Source organism: Pangasianodon hypophthalmus, chromosome 2, assembly GCF_027358585.1.
Source record: "Pangasianodon hypophthalmus isolate fPanHyp1 chromosome 2, fPanHyp1.pri, whole genome shotgun sequence".
Lineage (NCBI taxonomy): Eukaryota > Metazoa > Chordata > Actinopteri > Siluriformes > Pangasiidae > Pangasianodon > Pangasianodon hypophthalmus.
The window spans coordinates 14,975,999-14,997,723 of record NC_069711.1 but is presented as its reverse complement, the minus strand read 5'-3'; the positions used below and the strand labels follow the sequence as shown (position 1 = coordinate 14,997,723).

Genomic DNA, 21,725 nt, shown 5'->3' with positions numbered 1-21,725 from the left:
GTGTCTTCAAAAACACTATATGGTCAAAAGTTTGTGGACACCTGACCATCACACCCATATGTGGGCCTTCCCCTCTGTCACAAACTGTTGTCACAAAGTTGGAAGCACAGAATTATAAAAGATGTCATTGCATGCTGTAGCGTTAAGATTTCCCTTCAGTGGAACTAAGGGGCCTAAAATTGTTCCAGCATGAAAGCGAGGTCCATGAAGATATGGTTTGTCAAGGTTGAAGTGGAAGAACTCGAGTGTCCTGCACAGAACCCTGACCTCAACCCCACTGAACACCTTTGGGATGAACTGGAATGGTGCTCCAAAATCTAGTGGAAAGCCTTCCCAGAAGAGTGGAGATTATTATAAGAGCAAAGGAGGACTAAATCTGGAATGAAATGTTCAAAAAGCACATATATGTGTTATGGTCAGGTGTCCACAAACGTTTGGCCATATAGTGCATATTATCATTTTATTCAGCTCCGAACATACTTATGTATATGTATGTGTGGGTGAGTCAAATTAAAACCTTGTGACATAAGTGCAATATAAATTAGAATTTAGGAGAATTATTTTCTAGAGGAATCTCTAGAAATGAGGACACTCATTAAGTTATGGAAGACTTGCATTGAAGAAAATGGAGATTAGATGCAGAAATGATACACTTTTGTGACTCCTATTTGCAATAACCAACGCAAAATAAAAATAAAGGTTTTCATTTGAGTCACCCTCATATATGTATGTCCACATTTGACGAAAATCTCAGGGGAGAGGCAGTGTCTTTACTTTAAACCTGCTCTGTGCCCTTTTTGGTGATATGCTAATAAAGGTCACATATCTCCCTGGAAACCTGAACTGGCTGGCAGGCACTAATATTCTAATACTAGAGCTGCTTTGCAGGGAGTCAAATGTGTTAATTACACCAAGCTGCCTCTCTCAGCATGGACTCTCAACACACCTTTGATTGTAATCTGACTTTTAGGTATAGAAATAAATCATTCGTCAACAATAATTAGTTTTAGAAGGCTTAGAGTAGAGTCAGAGGCAAAATTACAAAGCTAATGGATGAGGATGGTTCAGTTGAGAATCTTTTAAATGCTTGTACTCTTTTTAATTCTGTGCTTTTCTTCTCAGAAACCACACTAAGTTTTGTAATCAAGCTCCTTTGTCAATGAAGAAAGTAATCTGTAGACCACACAAACCAAAAACCACCTGAATGCTCACAGACCAACTCCAATTAATGAAACATATTAAATGTATTGTAAAAGTTCCTCTCAAGCCAATTAATGCATTATCTGAAGCTTAAGCAATAAGTCATCACAACCAGTATACCATACAATCTGCACTGTTTATGGAACCTACCACTAAGCATTCCTCACTGTAATTGGCTCTATGCACTTTTAAAAATTGGTACATTGGCTTACTTAATAAGACATGTGAAATAAACACAAGCTGCTTCGTCAACTGTCTAAACCTAATTGTAGACTCCAGCTGATGCAGCAGTTCACACTATTGAGTAGCAGTCCTTGTGAGTTGTTAGAGTTTTTTTTAACCTGCTCATTGCCCATCTGTAACTAAGGGACGCTAGTCATTGATCAAATAGATGTCATGGTTTAGAAATACTAATTTGTTTGTTGGTGAAAAACCATGTCTTGTCTTTCCATGCTCCTCTTGTCTGGTATTGTGTTCTAAATTCATGGAGTGAGATATAAATAGCCTTCTTCTACACAAGTTCAGAGGAATAAGATGGATCATTAGAAAACCTGTCAGAGGAGCCTGGCTGCTGCCGGGTGTGGGAAGCATATCCGATAGTGAATATTAACCAAAATAAAGCTCCCTCTCACTAAAACTATGCACTATATGTGCCACATATTCCACTACTACTCAAACAGCACAGTCTCTGAGTGTTCATGTTTTGGGTAAGCATCTGGAAGAGAAAGGAAATCAACTCTCTCTGCTGACTTTGTGTCTTCATATGTCTTTCCATAAGGTGATATATGGGGAATGAATTAGTGGGGTGGTGGATAGGCTGTCCTATAGATTTACAGTGCATGTAGTAGGAACTGAAACACACACACACACACATACACACAAGCAATTATTCCCTTCACCAATCTTTTAGGTTGCCTCACCCATGTATTGCCATCTATTAATCTTTAAAGTGTGTGAGTATCTGTGTGCTTGTGTATCTGATGTGCTCTAGACTTAGTTGGACTCAGTCCTACATTGCTTAATCCCTTAAACTCCCACCTAATTATGTACTTCATCTTAATACATATTTCTCATTTACTACTATAAATTATTCAGTAACTACAGTGAAACTAATAGGAAAGTTCTGTTATGAGAATTGTGGAGAAGTCTGGACCTACCAATGGAACTCAAGAGTTTACACATATAAACTATCCCAGAAACACTGTTAACATTTTAGGTCAGGAAGTGTTTTCAATATTTTCAGCTCCACTTTTTCTATATTGAAGCATAATTTGTTGGTTAACGGAAAAGGGCACTGATTTTTCAAACTCTGCTCAGTTTTCAAATATCAAATGTCAGAATCTGAAATCTAATTTCTATTAATGTACCAAGGCTAGGTGCATAAATCAAAGAATCAGCTTTCATTCAGTCTCTAAATGTTTCTTTTCCTCAAGTGAGCATTGCAGTGGTTTTAGGTTCCAGTATTTGACTTTTAGAGGACAGAGTGTGCCCGTCTTCCACCAGTCTATGAGTGGAAAAGTGTAGGTCGTGTCTGGGATAAGATAGCACTTGGTTTTAGAAACTGTGAAAGAGTTGACTGTGGTTGAAATCAAAACCTTTAATGGACATGTCACTAAACAATAGAAGTGTTTCTGCTGAGTCATATCTGTTTTTGTGCGTGTTTGTACAGATTTGTGTGTGTTTGTCTGTGTGTGTCTACATATGGGCATTATACATTAATGGTAAGTCAACTGTTCAGGGCTGGGATTTTTTTTGTCCTGATCTTTTTTTGTGCTTATATTCTCTGTACGTATGCATACTGTCCACACGCAGTCTCTGGTATTAGACTCAGTCTTGGACATGCAATCTAAAAGCCTGCCTTACGTGGGGTTATGTCCCATACAAATGACTTTCAGCCTCTGAAGCACAGTTAAAATATGACTTTAAAGTGCTCATTCACTGTCTGCTTTCCAGTGGTTCTCATAACACAGGTATACTACACACCATGAAGCAGCCCATTCATATTATATGCATAAATAATTTAAAATATGTTTTTAGGGATACATAAACACAGGTTCCATCATTGGTGCATCATTGAATAAGGTGCCCCATATTTGCATGAATTGGTGTAAATTGGAAATAACATTCCACAAAGCACAGGGCTCACATCACCTTTTTGATGGTGAAAAATCACACCCGTAGAGAATTCTGTCTCCTGTATGTATTTTGGGAGGTGATAACTCTACAGTAATGCCAAAAGGTTGACAGTGCGAGTTATGGATAGTCCATATTGCACCTTCCCTGGCCTTGGCACAAAGTCGAGCTTAATTAATGTACCATTAAATATTCATCTGCACTGAAAAATGAATGCAGAGGAATCTATGGATGGGGCAAAGAGCAGTTTCAGTCCTGCTGGTCCGCAATTAAGCACAAGGAAACAAGCCAGCTGTTGCTGTGGTGCTATTAAACCTACTGCTGACACTTTTATTGCTCCATGTCCACTACGCTGAGAGGAGAGCACGAGATTGGGGCTTGTTTGTCAACATAAGCAATGAAATCAATGGCATGGTACCAGGCTGTCACCCTCTCTCTTTCTCACGCATACACACACTTGCACTCTAATTCTGTTTAATCAGTTATATGGATTTGTATCCTGAAAAAAATAAACTAGAGCTTCAGATATACAACAATATGTATAGGTTTCCTGTTAAAGTAAACTAAGGCACCAATTAAGTTCATTTCACTCATTTTATACCATAATATCTCTGCAATTATTCTTTCCCACCCAGTGAAATCTAATTTGCCATGAGGAAGTGAGGTGCAAAGAGGATCCTATAGAAGCCATGTTTCACCCTGGGGTATGAGGGCAAATGGAGGTGAGAATATCCAGCAGGATCACGTTCACCTCACAGGATTTGCTCAGACTATAGCTAACCGGCTTGTTTGATGCCACAGACCAATAATGTAGAAATATGGGTAGTATAAAGTTTATTGATGTAGTTAGATATGGTCTGGAATGTCTATATTTAAACATTGAAAACATCGATTTATATATGCAAGTACCATGGAGTAAAATATCTACCAAGCATCTGAAATAGTTTGAAAAAGGACCCAAATTAGCCCTGAAATTATAAAACTTCAGAAAATTACTGGATGACCAGATGCAAAACTTAAAAGATGTTAATGTATTTTATGTTTGTTTTAGCACAGACACTCCCAATCTGTAACTGTCTACATAAGAATTTGAAATGATTTATTCTATGTCACTGTTCATGTTTTAGAAGTTGTCAGGGTATGGACCTGTTAATAGAACAAGTAATGTTGATGCTGTTGGCAAAAACGCAAGCACCAGACACAATGAGCCTCTGGTGAAATAAGCCCTCTTTCAGCTCCTCCTCCGTTCCTTAGACTGTGTCTAGAAAACTGGCGGAGTGACAAACACTTGAGAAAAGTATGTGACTGAGTGCTGAAAAAAAAAAAAACCTCACAGCTCTCACAGCAAGATGCCCTCTTGTTAGCATACCAAAGACAGCCCTTAAGTATGACCAGAATATTCTTCAACTTGAACTGTGAGTAGAGACAGTTCTTCAGCTAACAAAACAGTCCTGTGCTGAAATACACAGTTTAATGCTTCAGCACTCCAGAAGAAGTAAATGTAATAGTAAGAACCATGCATTTTGTCTCCTACTCCTTCTGTCAACAGTTCTCTATATTATACCGTTCTTGAGAGCAATTGTCTAACACTAAGATTTGCTGATTGGCTTTAAAATAGATCGAGCTTTTAAGCTAATTGCAAAGTGATGCATGTCCCTAAGTGTGCTACTCACTGGCTAGCACTTGACATGAGTGTGCAGTGCTAATTACACTTGACCGTCATTTCCAGTACACATTAAATAATTACAGTCGTCCCACATTATGCACTTGTAGTAAAAGTATTATTACAATAAGAGGCATATTTTTTTTGCATCTTCCACATATAATAAAAATGACCATCAAACACAATCATGTAATGCAGATACTACGCTACTTTATTATGCATGATCACAGGACTGTGGGAATGTCAGATGTCTACTCTATTTTGAACTCACTGTCAGGAGATCATAAAAATGAAGAGTTTAAAAGCATTAGTGAGTTAAGTAAATGTACTGTCTGACAATAGCAAACTCATCTGCTTCGGTGGAGCAAGTGCTATGATCACCCCTGGAGCTCCATTAGATTGATTCCAGAGTCCGCTCAGGGATACTCTGGTGCATTACTTTGAATTCATCAGCATGCCATTTTGCAATTAGCTTGATGTGGAAAATGATATGACGACAATTACTCAGAACGCACAGAAGAATAAAAGATATTGACTATTCTACACCACTTCTACATAATTCAAATTAGAGTGCTGTCACTTTGCCCTACTCCAATGTCATAAGGGTTATTACACCATCATTACGAGCTACTGGACAGGGCCCTGGCCACAGTCATGGTGATATTTTTTCCAGTAATCTCAGTTAGTGAATGATATCACCTAGTGAGCCTAAATCTGGCTAAACCCAAGATTCTCAGCTTCTTGTGACCCACATATATTCTCCCATATTCCCTGTGTGCAAACACTTGATACAGCTCACCAGATAATTAAACTGGATTTGGGTTGTAGGTGCAAGGAGAACTTGAAACTGTGTAGCACTTTGGGTCTGAACTCGAACTGAGAATCTCTGGGCTAAATAAATATCAGCCTGAAAGAAAACAGCATGCAGCACATCAGTTTACTAATTCTGCTATACTTTACACCTAAAGCATGGAACAAATTGAGACCAAGTAGACAAATCCACACCAGCACATACCTTTGCTGCTAGAGAAGAGTTGGGTTTCTCCAAGAGATCCCAAAGTTTCTTGCGCTTCTCTGTGCAGCATGTGTTGTCAAACTCCTCACCCTCACGTTCGCGCATGGTCTCAGCTTCACGTTTCAGCTCCTCATTCATCTGCTCCTTCTTCTGGTGATAGCGTGCTTGGCAGCATGACTCCAAGTAGATCTCATCAATACCCCAGAAGTCAAGCTCCTGGCTGAACGAGAGTGCACACATCTCCTCCATCATGTGCAGCTTACCCGTGCGGTAGAAGTTCAGAATAGACGTGAATGCACCTGGGTGCCTGTCAAAGAAGTATTCATTCTCCTCCAAGCTGTAGTCATCACACACCTCCATGATGGCCTCGTGTGTGTTGCAGTCTCGCAGCTTGCCAAGGCGTGTGCGCGGCAGCCGATCTAGCGTCCTCCACAGCACCTCATGCAGGAGACCGCCAACGTTCAGGCGCACGCGGCGTGAGCTCGCTTTGCTCCGGATGATCTCCACTGGCTCAGGCGGCACAGTGGAGGTAGAGCGTGACCCGGTCTTAATCATTTCCTATCTCCTTAGCGATCCCTCCTTACTCAAGAGAGTAACAGTTGGAAGTGTCTGAGAGAACTACCGCCTAAATCTGCTTCTCTTCTCCTTCATTCTTCCCGCTGCAAAAAAGGAGGGGTGTGAAACCGACTTAAACTCAGAACTGAACGTGAAGAACAAGGAAGCAGCTTGCAGGCCATGTTCGTTATCCGCTAATGAGAACGTCTGGCTCGATGATAATCCGCCTCTGTGTGGACTGCTGTGAACTTGCCTTCCAAACGGTCGCTGTCCAGTGCTGAAAGCAGAGAAACCGTTTTATTCTCGGCAGCGTGTCTCCACTTTCCTGCTAATAAGCCAGTTTCTATAAACGAGCCTAAACGTGAACAGTAGACACTCTTTAAAGCGTTTATGTGTTCCAGCTTGACATTTGAAGGTGTTCCTCTGTCTTACTCATCTCCACTAAAGCGATCATGGCCCTATACTGGCTCAGATAAGCAGGTTATGTTTATAATTCACCAGAGATTAACCAGTCGAAGATTTGGAAACGGAAAGCTGCTCGCTGGTTTGGAGAACCAGGCAAACACTTTATTTATAAAACGATTGTTATTAAGATCATTTGGATACAAATAGTGAAAATGTTTAAAGAATGTTAAAAAGGATTCAAGCGCAATTACGAATATGAGCAGAATTTGTTCTTTGCATAGAAAATCGCTTTGTTTCTGCCTAAAGTTCTCAAATATGTCTCTTTCCAAATAAAAAACTACTTATGGTCTAAAATAGCCTTAAATATTCAGTGTGTAAATATTCTAACATCCCACAAACAGCAGATTATTAGACCAGGCGTTATCTGACATGTGTTAGAAAGCAAGGAGTTGGATTTTATCTTCATATTCTGACATGAGTACAAATGCAATATAGAAAATAATTTATAAAATGATCAGAACTATGTCACCTACGTAGCCATGATATAGTAATAATAATAATAATAATAATAATAAAGGAAATATTGGTGTGCAATGTGACAGTGCCAGCAAGGCGACTCACTCGGACAGATTGAAGGCGGGAGCGGAAAAGCTTCAGTCCGTCGTCAGGCAGGAGAAGGAGGTTGTGCTCTCTCTCTCTCTCTCTCTCTCTCTCTCTCTCTTTCTCTCTCTCTCAGCTATTCCTCTGCTTTTCCCTCGGTTTCCGGAGCATCGCCTCCTCCACGGCATGCTCGAGCGCATAAACTGCTGCCTCTGACTCGCTGCTCCATCCGGACTTGATTCTCATAAGCGCTGATCCTCAACAAGTAGTTTGCGATCCGAATCCCATCCTGCGCGAGCTCTTTTCCCACCTGCTAATCAAGACTGCGCGCGCGTGACGCCAGCAGCTTCCGCTCCGTTACATCTGCAGAGGGGCGGAGGGCTACAGCAACACAAAACACACACCCTCTCCCCTCTCTCAAGCTGTCTCTCTCTCTGTCTCTCTCTCTCTCTCTCTCACACACACTCACTGCTCTTCTCTCCTTCCCCTCACTGCTTCTTTTCCCTCTCCCTCTGGCTGTGTTTGTGCCACATCACTGGGACGGAAGAAGGAATTGTAGGCTCCTTGATAGATTCATGTATTGGGTGAATCTTGCTCTGGACATTTTTCCTATCTGTGGACTGGGTTTGTTCTGTAGGATCCATTTGGGCCCCTTTCTAATCCGGGCCCTAAGAATCTCACCACTGTTTTACCATCTTTCTTTATTGTTTCTTTATTTATTCATCTTCTTTATTGTGATTTGCAAATGAACTAATTTACCCTTTAAAAAAGTAAATGGTTGTGTGTCATTTTATTAAGCCATAAATAATACATACACTGTCTGAAATAAAGGTACCAGACTCTACTTGTTGCTATTCTTGTTGCAGGGGTGGTACCATCAAGTGTCATTATTAGTATGTAGCCTATCTTTATACTTTATACTATAAACAATATAATATACATAATTGAACCTTATGGACCACCAATGTACCTTTAAAACTTCAGTCTAAAAGCTAATCAAAGATACACAACATGCACCTTCCCAGGTAAAAGATACATACGATTGGCAGAAAAGATGTAATTAATGGAAACATCCTAGCAAAAAGGAAACATACAATTTGGTACCTTTATTTCTGAGAGTGTTTATGTAGTAAACTATTGCTAAAAATCAAACTAACCAAGTGAAAATTCAGGGGACCCCAAATTCTCTACTGGTATTCTACACACACACACACACACACACACACACACACACACCTGAATCAATTCAGCCAGTGATAGTTAAACCCTGCAGTGATTCATACGTTTTGCCTTGCAGTGTTAATGACCTCTTGTGATTGAATGTGTTGAAATGTGGGTGAAAATCTTTTTAATTGGGCCACTTCCTTCCTAGATAATATTACATTTTGCATTTACCTCATTTGGCTGATGCTTTTTTTTTTTTTATCCATAGCGATCTACAATTCGGACAGTTGTAACTGAGCACTTGAGGCCTAAGGACCTTGACAAACAAATTATGAAAAACCAGCACTTTTAATCAATTTGTGGCAACCTGGAATCTGCAACATGAATATAAGTCAGGATCCACAAAAATGAGAAATTAATACAAAGGCAGTATAAGATTGTCTTAAGAATGTATGAAGAATGTATGATTTTGACCAGCCTTCATCTTTCATCTTTTCTATCATGACAAGGGTCTAACCAGTCTAACTAGGGAATCCTCATGTCCTGTTTTTATTTAGTACAGCTTTAGGATTAGTGCCTACAAGGGCACAGTGACAGACTGTAGTGAAGCGGTACAGGTGTTAGAACCATCAGCTCTGTGGCCTGTAATCAAACATTTATGCTGTATGTATGGTGAGAACCAGACACTATAGTTATAAATACAGAGTGCCCAGCCCTAGGAAAGGTTCCACATTATTTGAAATTCTGTAAATGAGCCAATCATGTTGTTGTTAGATAATTTGTTTATTCAAAACCCCCTTCAAAATGCATAAAACTATATCCTTGTTGTAAATATAGCATTTTCCCACAAGTTTTCATAAAGTGACAATGATAATATACAATTGCAAACAAGTAAGATACTAGTATTGAAATATATACAAAATTATGTACAGTCATATATAAAAAGTATGAAAAAATGTTAAATAAATATGTACAGGTGAGCTGGGTAATTGGTACAGGTGGACTGTTATTGGGAAAAAGGGTGGTCTCTGCGTTTGTATCGGATTTGAAGCTCCTTGTTCGGCTGTAGCATTCCAAAACCATAGCGACTGACATCCCCTTCAGGCACCTGAGCTTCAGGGTCATGCAGCTCAATGTCCAGATGGAACAGAACCAGAAACACAAACCTGGACAGCACAGAAAGACAGAACGACATATGGAGAAAGGGTTTCAGCACTGGGCAGGTTTCCATGGTCATGTCTTTATATTTTTTTATCAAATGCACAGTTGAAAGTGCAAGCCTTAGGGACATGGACATGTTTGGCTACAATGGGAATATTGCATATCGCTTTAAATGGCCTCTGCATATGCAACAGCTGGATTGGCCTCTTTACAACATGCTAATTAATGATCTGCGTGTGTATGTGTGTGTGTGAACTTTAATCTCTGTGGCCCTCTGTGTTTAGATGCAGTAGGTGAGCTGAACAGTGTCTGCCTTTCTTTGGGGAATGCATTTTGTCTCAGAGGATACTTACTGTCTGATGGACTGGATGGCAAATGGCTTTCCCACGCACGCATTGGTCCCTGCTCCCCAAGGCATGGTGTAATACTTCAGCCTCCTCCCACCTTTAAAGAAGTCTTTTTTTACTGTTCTATCTGCCTTAAGAAACCTGTCATACTTGAATTTCTGTAAAGAAAATAGCAGACACGGGTAAGTAACATGATTTGCACACACACAAATTTTCTCTGACTAATCTGAGAGAGATCAGCATTTGACAGAATGTGCCACGCTCACTCAATCAGGTTAGCACGGCATTGTCATTACATTTGACATCAGGTGAGATTTTCCAAACTGATAGCTTTGTTAGGATAATAGTAGCCATGACGGAGACAGGTAACCAGGCTTTTCCACCAATTAGCTTCTTTCTATTATCACTGCACCTTAATCCTATGGCTGACATGTCCTGGGTTAAACCTTTCCAAGGGGTAATCCATGGTAAGTGTAAAGTCTGAACTCTGAGTGTGTGTCTGTGTGTGTGAGAGAGAAAGGACACTGTCTTTTCATTAGGTAAACTCACAATTCTCTTGATGACTTGGATTATACAAGTAGACACAATAGGGTGTTTTAAACTACACTGAAAAAACAGCTGAAAATGGTCATTCAGGAACTGCTGAAAATTATGAGTGCAGTTTCGATAAGTCTAAAGCACAAACTAATGATAACAGTATCCATTCATGTAGTCACCGTTAACAAAGGGGTTGGTACAGTGCTGTTTTGTGAATGTATATTTTTTAATAATACTGGAACAGTTATATATTTGTGAAGCACAGTATGATTATAATTGTGTTTTTATATGTTTGTCTCTTTGCATACCTCAGGTTCAAAATGTATTTCTGGGTCCATCTGTGGACTTATGAATGGAAACAGACAGACACGGTCACCCTTCCTCAGATCGTATTCTTGTCCATCTGCCATGCACAGTGTCTTGTCCTGCAGGACCTCCCGAGTGATGAAAGGGGCAGCGGTCAGGCGGAGAGTCTCCTCCAGCACACTGTCTAAATTAACATATGAAAAGCAATATCAAAAATGAACTACAACCTAACAACAATAATGTATTGTATAATTTCATTTGTCAGATCCAACTGTGCTACACCATACTGTTCCACAAACAAACAAACAAACAAACACACACACACACAGACAGACAGACAGACAGACACACACACACACTCACACTCTGAAGGTACACTTGTTGAGTGGACTATTTTCTAGGGTTTGCCTGGTGCAACCTTTGGTCTTACATGAGTCAGACCTTGACAATTCTTTTGCACTGTTCTTTTCTGAGCAGGCTAAATCTGTACCTTAGGCTAATCTCTTGGAGACACATTAGAGCTGTGTAGTGTGGGCGATATGACGATGCGTTATCGTCATTGTTACAAAGGCGTCACATTTCTTAGTGTATCACAGCTTCCTTCCTACAGTAATTTTAGAAACTGAGTGCACTAAATCAGTGGAAAAGGGATACCATGGTAAAGAATGCTAGACCAATCACATGTTAAGAACTACATATATTTGTGATTTGTGTTCTTTAAGAATAAGATATTTAATACATAATAAGATATGCATTTTCTTTAATTGAAACTCCTCTCAGAACATAACAAGTAGACAAACACTATCCCTATTTTTCTAAAAATGAGCATGAGACTTACCAAACACAGGTGTCTGTTCCTGAGTGTTGAGTGTGTTAGTTCCAGGCACTCCGACACTCTTAAACTCCTTTCTCACTTCCCTCATGGCCTCTGAGTGGGTTAGCAGGAAGGCCAGGAGCCAAAATGCAGCAGGGCCCACATTACCCTGAAGGAAGAGAACAACATGCAACATTACAGCGCTTCTCCTGACTTTGTCAGTATGTAACTATCATTAACATTTTTTTCATTACTTCATTTTGGCCTATCTCCTCCTCAACCAGTGGCACACTGAGGTGTATGGCTATTTTACATAAAACTAAAGATTTGAATCACTCTTTGTATTAACAGTGGAAGCTTACAACTGATAAGCACAGTATGCCATATATTAGCTAGTGCAATAAGTTGTGCCAAAAAAAAAAAAAGAATGTGTCCTCGGACAATGGGGATGATCTACAGTAGTGTTCAAATCTGGTTAGCCTCACAGCACCAATGTCAAAGTGCTTACTATAAAAGGAGGTCCACTGGGAGCAAATGAAGGACAGACTGTTAAAAATTATGGAACATAACTATGGCCAGCACATTTTTTACTAGCACTTGGACGAATGGACCATAATCTCAGAATAAATTAAAGCTGGCTTTAAAAGGCTGATTTAGTACAACATATTAACTATAAATTAAACAAAATGTTTATCTAAACACAAGAAAAATAATTTAAATCATGCGGCATAACCAGTGGTGGAATAGTAAATACATTTCAGAAAAAGTATGAAAATATTAATTTTAAAATGCATTTATGAATTGTTGGTTGTAGGATATAGACTACAGAAACCCATATTGCAATGGTGAAGCTAAAATAGGCCAAAACAGGATACCTTATATATGAAGTGAATGGATAATATAAGATATAAAACACAGCAGCATACTACCAAACATTGATTTTAATTTCATAACTTGCATGAGCAGAGTGACATATCACTTGAATTCAGGAGGAAAATGAAGAAATATTGTTCAACAGTGCTCTCCTCTGGCTAGTTGGCCAACCTTCAAACAATCTCCTGTTCAGATTTATGTAGCTCATTTCTACCACTCTCTCACGCTGAGAAATACTGAGAAAGACAAGATGAATCTGTGTACTTCCCACTGGACATATAACTGCACAGATTCCTCCCATCTTTCTTGATTTCTCTCAGGGAGTGTGGTAGAAATGAGCTATATAAATCTTTATATCTACAGACACCTGAGAAAGGAGGACTGATAGGAAAGAACAAATAACTGTGAATGGGATAATATCAGCTTGACGTTTAAGGTCCTTGACAAATCTGAGTTTCCTTTGCCAAAGCCAATCCTACTGCTTCTTGCTCTCAGTGATTTGCTGGCTGTAGTCATACTAGTGGTATTCTAACACTTCTCCATTTGCGCCATTCGGTCTGCAATGCACTCAAGTTTTGTAGTCATCATTTCTGCATGGTTCATTCCAGGTGTTGTGTGAGATTGATGAATTCTGCTTAATCATTTCTGTGGCATGTCGACTCTGACAGCTTTACTGACATTAGAGTGGCTTATATTATGGCGCTTTCTTACAAACACAAGTGCAATAAGAAGACTGCCCCACAGCATTCAGAAAAACAAAGAGCCTACACACATCAAAAGGCCTGTACAAATGCTTAAAATAACTCAGGCATCGCCCGAGTTATATTTGCCCAGTAAATTGGGTAAGCTTGCGTAATAATAAACATTGCAAAATATGTGACCTGACGGATAAAGTTCACGCATAGCAGTGTGTGAATATGTGTGTGTGTGTGTGTGTGTTTGGTGCTGTGTGGTGGAACCAGGGTGTGTTCTCACCTCGTGCCTTTATTTATTATGAATGAATTATTTTGAAAATATCGAGTCGTACATGTATTTATATAAATATAGATGTTTCGATGAAATCTAAACATTTTATATGATCATGATTAACCACTTTGGGATGTAATGTATATCATTATAAAAATATTATACGTTTGGTTTCTTATCAGAAACTGGTGTAGGGAAGTGCATTGACACAGAAGCGTATATAGCCAATCACAGTGCAACCTACAATATTCTTAAGCTTGAGGCCAGACACTGTGATAAAAGTTCTCAGACACTGTGGGCAATCAGGGAAACAAGGCTTACGTTGATATCAGAGTTGCTTATTCATCTGTGAGTGCTAAGTATTGAGATAGTATTGTGGTTAGATTTAGGTTAGATTGGGGTTAGGGTTACTCACTGACCTGTGTGGCCCAGAGCTGTAACAGCATGGCCTTTCTCTGTGTTTCCTCATCAGCGCCCTCTGCCTGCAAGTGATGTCTGTAACTCTGCAGCCACAAACTGGACTCCTGCCTCAATCCAGCCTGTGCCAGCAACTCCCACAACCTCTGCTTCACTGAGCCTGCGGTCTGCTTCTCCCCTACAGACATAAAGAGGGAGAGGAAGTGAGAGAGGGAGAAAGAGAGAGACTTTAAACTTAGGTTAAGTGGTTAATGCCATCTATGAAACACAGCAAGCGTAAGTGTCAATAAAGCACAGAATGACGTGCCTGATGTAAATAATGTCTACACACTGACTACACATTGTGGTCAAACCAAAAGCAGCAATAAATTTAGTGTTCACATCTTTAGCTAATAATGAAAGCACAGTCATGATGACAGAGTGAATGAGACAATGATGAGACAGCTAAAGGAACAAGTGAGGAGGTGGTTTAAAAAGAAGGATAGTGTCATATCAAAGACATACTGATTGATATCTGTTTAGTCTGTACAGACTTACTGAAGACAGACTGTTATGTAGTTGAGTGGGCGGGAATGTTGGGAATTAGAATTGTGTCCTTATAACAGAGGCAAGATCAGACATGACTATAATGACACAGCCAAAATTTAAACCAGCGTGACAGAGAATGGGAATGGCGGTGGTGGTTGTGACTCAGTGATTAAGGCTGTGGGCTACTGATCAGAAACTCATTCAAAATCCCAAAAATGAGTAATGTAATTGTGTTGAGATCATGACTGATCGTAATTGTGTGAGTGTATAACTGTAGGGAAAAGTCTTTCCAACATGGTTTTGCTTTATAGTGTGTCACTGCTGGTGTCACGTAACAGTGCAGGACGGTCTGTAATGAGTTCATTCAGATGCCATAGAAACAAAACAGAAAAAGCTGTATTTGATGACATCATCCCAGGGGTTTGTAGAACTTGGTGGCACTCCTTAGAATTGACGTGACTCTTAACAGTGTTTTAAAAAATTGGCGTAATCATCACGTAACATTATTATGCCTTATACAAGGTTGCTATGCACACATTAGAAAACAATGGGTTACGCTGTGCCTTTAACAATGATGACAATAATTCCAGAAACCCTATAAATCAATTCATTAAACATGTTCCTTTTTACATTTACCATAATCCTACAAATAAATAAATAAATACATTATGTATTACAGAACAATCGAATATTATCAGCATAAAGGGATTTAAGAATTACAGATGGAGCCGAGTTTAACTGACCAGACTTTAGGGTGCTGCGAGCCATCTTCATCAAGAGGCCATCGAATTTGTGGTACTCTGTATAAACATTGGCAGCATCAGCGCAATTGTTGTTCTGTTCTCCACCAAAGAGTGTGAGATACCCAGCTCTAAAAAGAGGGAACAGGGAAAAAAATGTTTAAAAAAAACAACAGGGCATGACAAAACCCTATAACCTTAACTGCCTACAGTGACCTCACTAAGTGTCTTCTGAACATAAATACATAGTTTGTATAGTTTCAACTGTAGTTCGTACAGTATTCTAGTAAGTATTCTAGTTGAAACCTTTTCTGATAGCAAAACACTGTCATAGGGTTCTGTATTGCACACTTTTGGGACAAACTGAAGACCTTTTTAGTGTTCTTTAGTGAGTTAACTTTTTTCCCCCTAAGAATGTAGTCACAGACCTTTACCTCTGAACTTAGCTGATGAACTGAATGAACTGATGAACTGATGAACTTTACTTCTGACTTCAATGTTAGTTCTTCTGTCTTGCAGTTTACTTTAAATTAGAACACATGTTGCATGTGTTTTTGAAGCAGACATTAACAGCACAACAAAATAAACTAACAAAAAAATCTAACTGGCTTCACAATAGGGAGTATTCCAAATCACTCCTAAGTCCCCTTCTCCGGTCTTACGGCTTGTTTCTTTTACAACTCTCCTATTTACAAACAGTATAATGTGGAAAAATCTCTGTGTATAAACTGTTTATTGGAGGTAGCTTTATGTCTTCCGCTTTGGGCACGTTAGTATTAACCACTAACATGGGTTATACCTAAACATCAGGCTGTAGCAGAAGTTGAAAAGCCCGTCTTGTTTCCAGCCAGACTGGTTTAGGGCCTCTGTCTCCTGTGATAGCAGTGTTCGCAGGTGGTTCTCCATGACGTGGTTCAAGCGTAACAGGCTCTCGCCCTGGAAATGCCTGCAGACAGCAAAGTATTAAAGACTTGTGGAATGTGCACAAAGAACTCTAAACCATAAAAACACCCAAGCTCATGTTCCCTGATTTCTATCTTTGGCCTCAACCACAGAAAGAAAAATTTGTTTTGTATCAGAATCAGCTTGTTTTTTTGTAACCCTAGTAAGCAAAACACACTTTATATAACATGTTAGGAAATCACCTTGCACATCATAAGATGCTGTGATAGCCTACAATGCCCAGCGCCCACTGTTCCACAAACACTATCAGTGAGATAATAAAGTGTTTGTTCAGATTTGCACGTTACCTTTGACAAAAAAAAAGCTGGGTGAAAAGAAATACTGAAAGCACTTTGAAAGATGAATATCATCATGGGCCACACCTTCAGTGCATGCGTAGAAATACCAAAACAATGGGACAGTCCCAAACAATTACAATAAACTCATAAAAGCAGTAAGTGATTCCTTCAGTAGGCAACTAGTTCCTCACTAAGTAAGGCTATATTTAAAATATTTAAAATAAGCTCTTCCTGTTTGACAAGTGCTTCCTCAAACTAACAGCTATGCTGTATATGTTAACTGTGATTTAAATACCAGTTATATGTTACATTACACTGATATTAACGGTTCTAATTCTAGAGAAATGTGCATATAAAGAAATCATTTAAACTCACTTTGCTGGATTTATTTCATACTAGCTATTATGCAATGTGAATTATTTACATCATGAAACAACAAAACTTTGTTTTCATTCACACCCTATGCTGTTATTCTTATTGAAGTTCGTAGATCTTTTATCATTGCCGTTTAAAGTTATCATCAGTTCATATTTATCTCTGCAGTCATTTTTAACATCTATAGTATGTGGCCATTGTCTATGGTATTGTGATTGTGTCAGAGTAATTTATTAACATGTAAATGTTTAGATGTGTAAATGTGATCATACAAACAAGTTTAATGTAGCCTAGTTGCTCAGCTTATAGGCAACAAGTGTGGGTGTTTAAGGCTGGGAAAACATCGCTCCAGTTGTCTGGAAGTTGTACCAGCTCCAGATATAAATCATTTACCACTGAGCCACAGTGACAGTTAAAAAAAGCACAGGACTATGCAAGCTTGCTTTAAGTGCTTCATTTCTTGGGTGTAATTTAAACACTTTACACTGGCAGACACATATTACACAACACCCTCAATTACACAAGATTAAACCATTACTGCTTCCACAAACACATTTCTGACTGGGGAAAAACTGAGAGGAAAAGTACCGTGTAGGGGTGCAATGGATCATTGGTGATCCGTACGGACCAGGCCCCACGGTTCGGCACGCATGTGATTCGCAGATTAACTGTTAAGTTTAACCATCGTAGAGTGAAAGTTTATCATTTGCTGGTGTTTTTTTTGTCTTGCCAATTTACACATTCAAGGAATTGTTTTCTGTTTTTCTGTTTCTGTTTTCTGCTGTTTTCTCACACACACCCGAAGCGCGCACACGCAGAAAGAGAGAGGCGCGATTCAGACAGCGTGTGAACACCGAATTGATTCCTCTTTTCATGCCTCTTTGCACTTGAATGGAAACATACACACAAAGTTATGTTAAAATATCCGTTTTGGCAAGTATTCTGGTAAACACAGTCGGTTAACCAAACACGTAAACAGCTGAGTAAGAAACAGGATGTGTGTCAGTACTAGGTCCAGGCATTTGGTATTAAAGAGACAGCAGCCTATAAATAATTTGCTTCTGTCTGCTAATCAAACAACACCCCAGCTTTAACAAAGATTAATCTGTATGTAACTTATACAGTGAGCACTACTGAGCTATTTTACACTTAATTATTACATTTCTGCACCTGAGTACTACTGTTACTGACTTTATTTGTAACTCTGTTATTCATCTATGTCTGTAATTGTGTAATGACATTATTACTGTAGTACTTAAGTACTTTACTTTACTGTTAGTACTTAAAATAAGATTTCAGTAATAAATTAAAAGCAATTTTTTTCCCTGTTCCGAAAAATGATCCGATCTGTGACTCAAAATCCGTAATATGATCCGAACCATGAGTTTAGTGATCCGTTGCACAACTAGTACTGTGTAAGTCATGAAGACTGGATTTAGGGAACGTATGACAGAAAGAAAAGGGGGGGGGAGAGAGAGAGAGAGAGAGATGTGTAATATCAAACTGGCCTGCTGTTAGGCATTAAACTTAAGTCAGTTTAAGAAAGATAATGATGGAACATTTTAGTATATAATAAACTTGTATGCTTTCCTGTGGTCCTGACATATTGAGATTAAAAAAAAAAGTTTTTTTTCCCCCAATTTAATTTTATAACTTATGAGAAATACATATAGCTCAGAACAGATGCCCTGGTTTATCAAAATGTTCACCATTTTTTAATGAAATAGATTACATTCATGCCACAGAAGTGTATTTTAAAGGCCCATTTAAAAAACTTGAATACTCGTACTGGTAAAAATGCAAAAACTGTCACTGCAGGAAGCTGAAAATCTCACTGAAAACCTGAATTAGGAGTGGCAGGCAAGTGTTACTGTGTGATAAATGATAACAGCCAGTGTTACTGTATGATAAATGATAACAGTTTTCCAATATGCAAATGTTTATGGAAAAGGGGGCATTTCATGAAGCCAGTTGAAAGTGTAAGGAAAAGAACAACATGGAACAATGCAGAACAGTGACTAAAAATTAAACAGGAATTAATGCAAGCTGTGTAATGCTGTACCTTCTCATTATGGCCTTCTCTGTCTCAGGTTTGTAATTTGGAAGCCTCAAATTAAAAATCCGTTCCATCAGCACCTGAGCATAGCGTGCAAAGTCAAGAGATGTTGTGTCCTGAAGTACAGAGTCATAGGAATTGGGATCCAGTAAGACGGTAACGTAACGTCCAGCCACACGGACCTGGAAAATCATAGTAACATAGAATGAAATTGTGAGAAACTGGTTTGCAGTTACATCAAACACAGAGCATTCAGTTGTATATTGAAATTTGTAAGGTGTGAAATGAAAAAGATGTGCTGAAATGGTGAGAGGTAAATTAGGCAGATTGTGCAAGAATACATGCTTAGAGGTTTGTGCATTACCGTAAATATGTCTCCATGTTTCTGTTTCATTCTTGTTAAAAATTTGGCAGCGTCCTTTCCAAAATCCAGCGCATGCCCCAACCATGGGATAACTCCTTTGTCCAAAGGTGGTTCTCTTTTGGACCTGAAGTCAGAACCATTTCTCATGTGAAGCTGGTGAATCAGGTTTTTTTTTTTTTTTTGTAATGTAGGTCTAGTTTCATGTCAAATCATGCTTCTATGGTAACATTCATAACAATTTAAATTCTTAATACATAATGTACTAGTACTATCTTTGTGAGACATACACAACGACAAACAGAGTTCATCAGATGTTTCTCATCCCATAAGTGTCTTAATATTTGGTTTTGACTGCTGTGATGGTGTCTACCTCTAAGCCATTAAAATACCACATGGATTCATTTAGTTAGTATTCAAGGTAGGTGGAGCAAAATTAATTTGATTTATTGTGCCATGCTTTGTTATTGCATCCTTGATTATTCAAATCAATCAATGGTTACATATATTAGTTATCTTGAGGCTTATATTGTTCCTTAATGGCAGCAGTGTATTTAACCTGATGTAGGATCTTGAAATAATACAACAGATAAAAGACAAAAAGGGCTGTGCATCAGGAATTCTAGCCAGTGCATTCAGAATTCTCTTATCAGTGTACTAGAATAAAGCAGAGGCTTATATATCCTAACTAATTTAGGTGTATGACCCACACTTAGTCAGGGAGAGTGTTTTAATTCACTTGAGATTATTCATATCTGAGCTCAGTTGAAAATATATTGGTAAATCTCAGTGAATTTCACAGATGAGGAATATTTCTGATAATAAATAAAAGTTTAAGTAATTAGCCCTGAATACACTGTAGTTCTTTTTAAATAAGAGGGGAAAAAAGAGCACTCACCGCGTCCGATTAGAAAGGAAATAAAAGAACAGGATCCCATTGAGTAGCAGAAGGATTGTCCAAATCATGACGATGATTAAATCCCTTGTTTAACTTAGATACGAGCATGAATGATTCAGAGGTGGAACTGCTGCTGGTAATGCGCACTTTCTTATACGAGCCGTGGACCGGAAAATGTGTCACGTGTGTCATGATGGAGAGGCGTGTGGGCGCGCACGCGCGCGCCAAAGGCGTGTTCACCTGCCAGTTTGATCAGAGTCATTTGTATATTGACGTATATTTGAATGAACATGGCGTACAGGCCACCAAACATAATCACAATTAAGTATGTGAAAACAGGGTTCAACCTACGCATGTAAAACGCGTAAAACAGGTCTCTTTCAGGTGGAAGAGTGAATTGTTGGCACTGCACAGGGTGGATTCAGGGGAACAGGTGACATTAGTTGATTGTGACATATAACTTGGCAGGATTTGTTTTCTGGTTTGATGAGTAGTGTTGCTGTTGAACATTGGCAAAAGACCAGCCAGCATTTTTCTAATCTTCACCTGTCCAGTTTGGGCGAGTCCGTGCCCACTGCAGCGTTGGATTCTTATTCTTGGTTGATAGGAGTGGAACCTGATGTGGTCTTCTGCTGTTGTAGCCCATCCACCTCAATGATCCGTGTGTTGTACAGAACTGCCATTCATGTAATGTTTTTTTGTTTTTCACACCATTCTGTGTAAACTCTAGAAAGTGTTGTGTGAAAAAAAAAAAAACAGGAAATCAGCAGTTTCTGAAATAGTCGAATCGGCCAGTCTGGCACCAACATCCATGCCATAGTCAAACTCACTGAGATCAATTTTTCCATCATTTTGGTGATTGATGTGAATATTAACTGAAGCTCTTCACCTGTATCTGCAGGTTTTCATGCATTGAGCTGCTGCTACCAAATGATTGTTTGATTGGATAATTGAATGAATGAGCAGAGGTACAGGTGACCCTGTTACAGTGGCCAGTGAGTGTAACCACAAATGAAATGGTTACAGGGTGAATAGCTCAGTTTTAATTACTTGTAAATATAGCCAATAAGAGAGTCTAAAATGAAGAACAAAGTGCATGGGTCGGACAAATAATGGCTATCAGTGATTGGTTTAAAGTTAAAGTTGCTAAAGTTGGCAAGATTGAAGATAACTGAGTCAAAACACATGTTTATGCCCTTGGAGTGGAACTACTTCACAGCTTCTCTAATGTGTTCATATAAGGGGGTGTCATAAACATTATACAGGAACTTCAGACCCAAAATTTGAGTTAGGAAAATGACATATGCATTGGATGTTTTTTTTTAATGCCTAATACACACTGTTAAAAACAAAAAAACAAAACATAATTT

At 39.0% G+C, this 21,725-nt stretch overlaps 2 protein-coding genes across 2 annotated transcripts in view; both read right to left on the bottom strand.

Moving 5' to 3' along the window:
* LOC113524957 (potassium voltage-gated channel subfamily B member 1) overlaps positions 1–7,933 on the bottom strand; it is a 39,377-nt gene extending 31,444 nt beyond the window's left edge. The window contains exons 1-2 of the mRNA XM_026911392.3: positions 7,593–7,933; positions 6,012–6,843 (exon numbers count right to left, since the gene is read on the bottom strand). Coding sequence (XP_026767193.1) covers positions 6,012–6,566 — 555 coding nt within the window. The 5' untranslated portion in view covers positions 6,567–6,843; positions 7,593–7,933. The remainder of the gene's footprint in view (positions 1–6,011; positions 6,844–7,592) is intronic.
* Positions 7,934–9,499: 1,566 nt separating this feature from the next.
* On the bottom strand, positions 9,500–20,509 carry LOC113536922 (prostacyclin synthase). The gene is made up of 10 exons (XM_026931131.3): positions 20,356–20,509; positions 19,461–19,584; positions 19,103–19,278; positions 16,224–16,370; positions 15,428–15,555; positions 14,159–14,334; positions 11,925–12,069; positions 11,089–11,270; positions 10,250–10,401; positions 9,500–9,901 (listed from the first exon to the last, which is right to left on the bottom strand). The coding sequence occupies exons 1-10, from the start codon at positions 20,421–20,423 to the stop codon at positions 9,742–9,744; spliced, it is 1,458 nt and encodes a 485-aa protein (XP_026786932.3). The 5' UTR covers positions 20,424–20,509; the 3' UTR covers positions 9,500–9,741.
* Between the last annotated feature and the right edge of the window lie 1,216 nt (positions 20,510–21,725).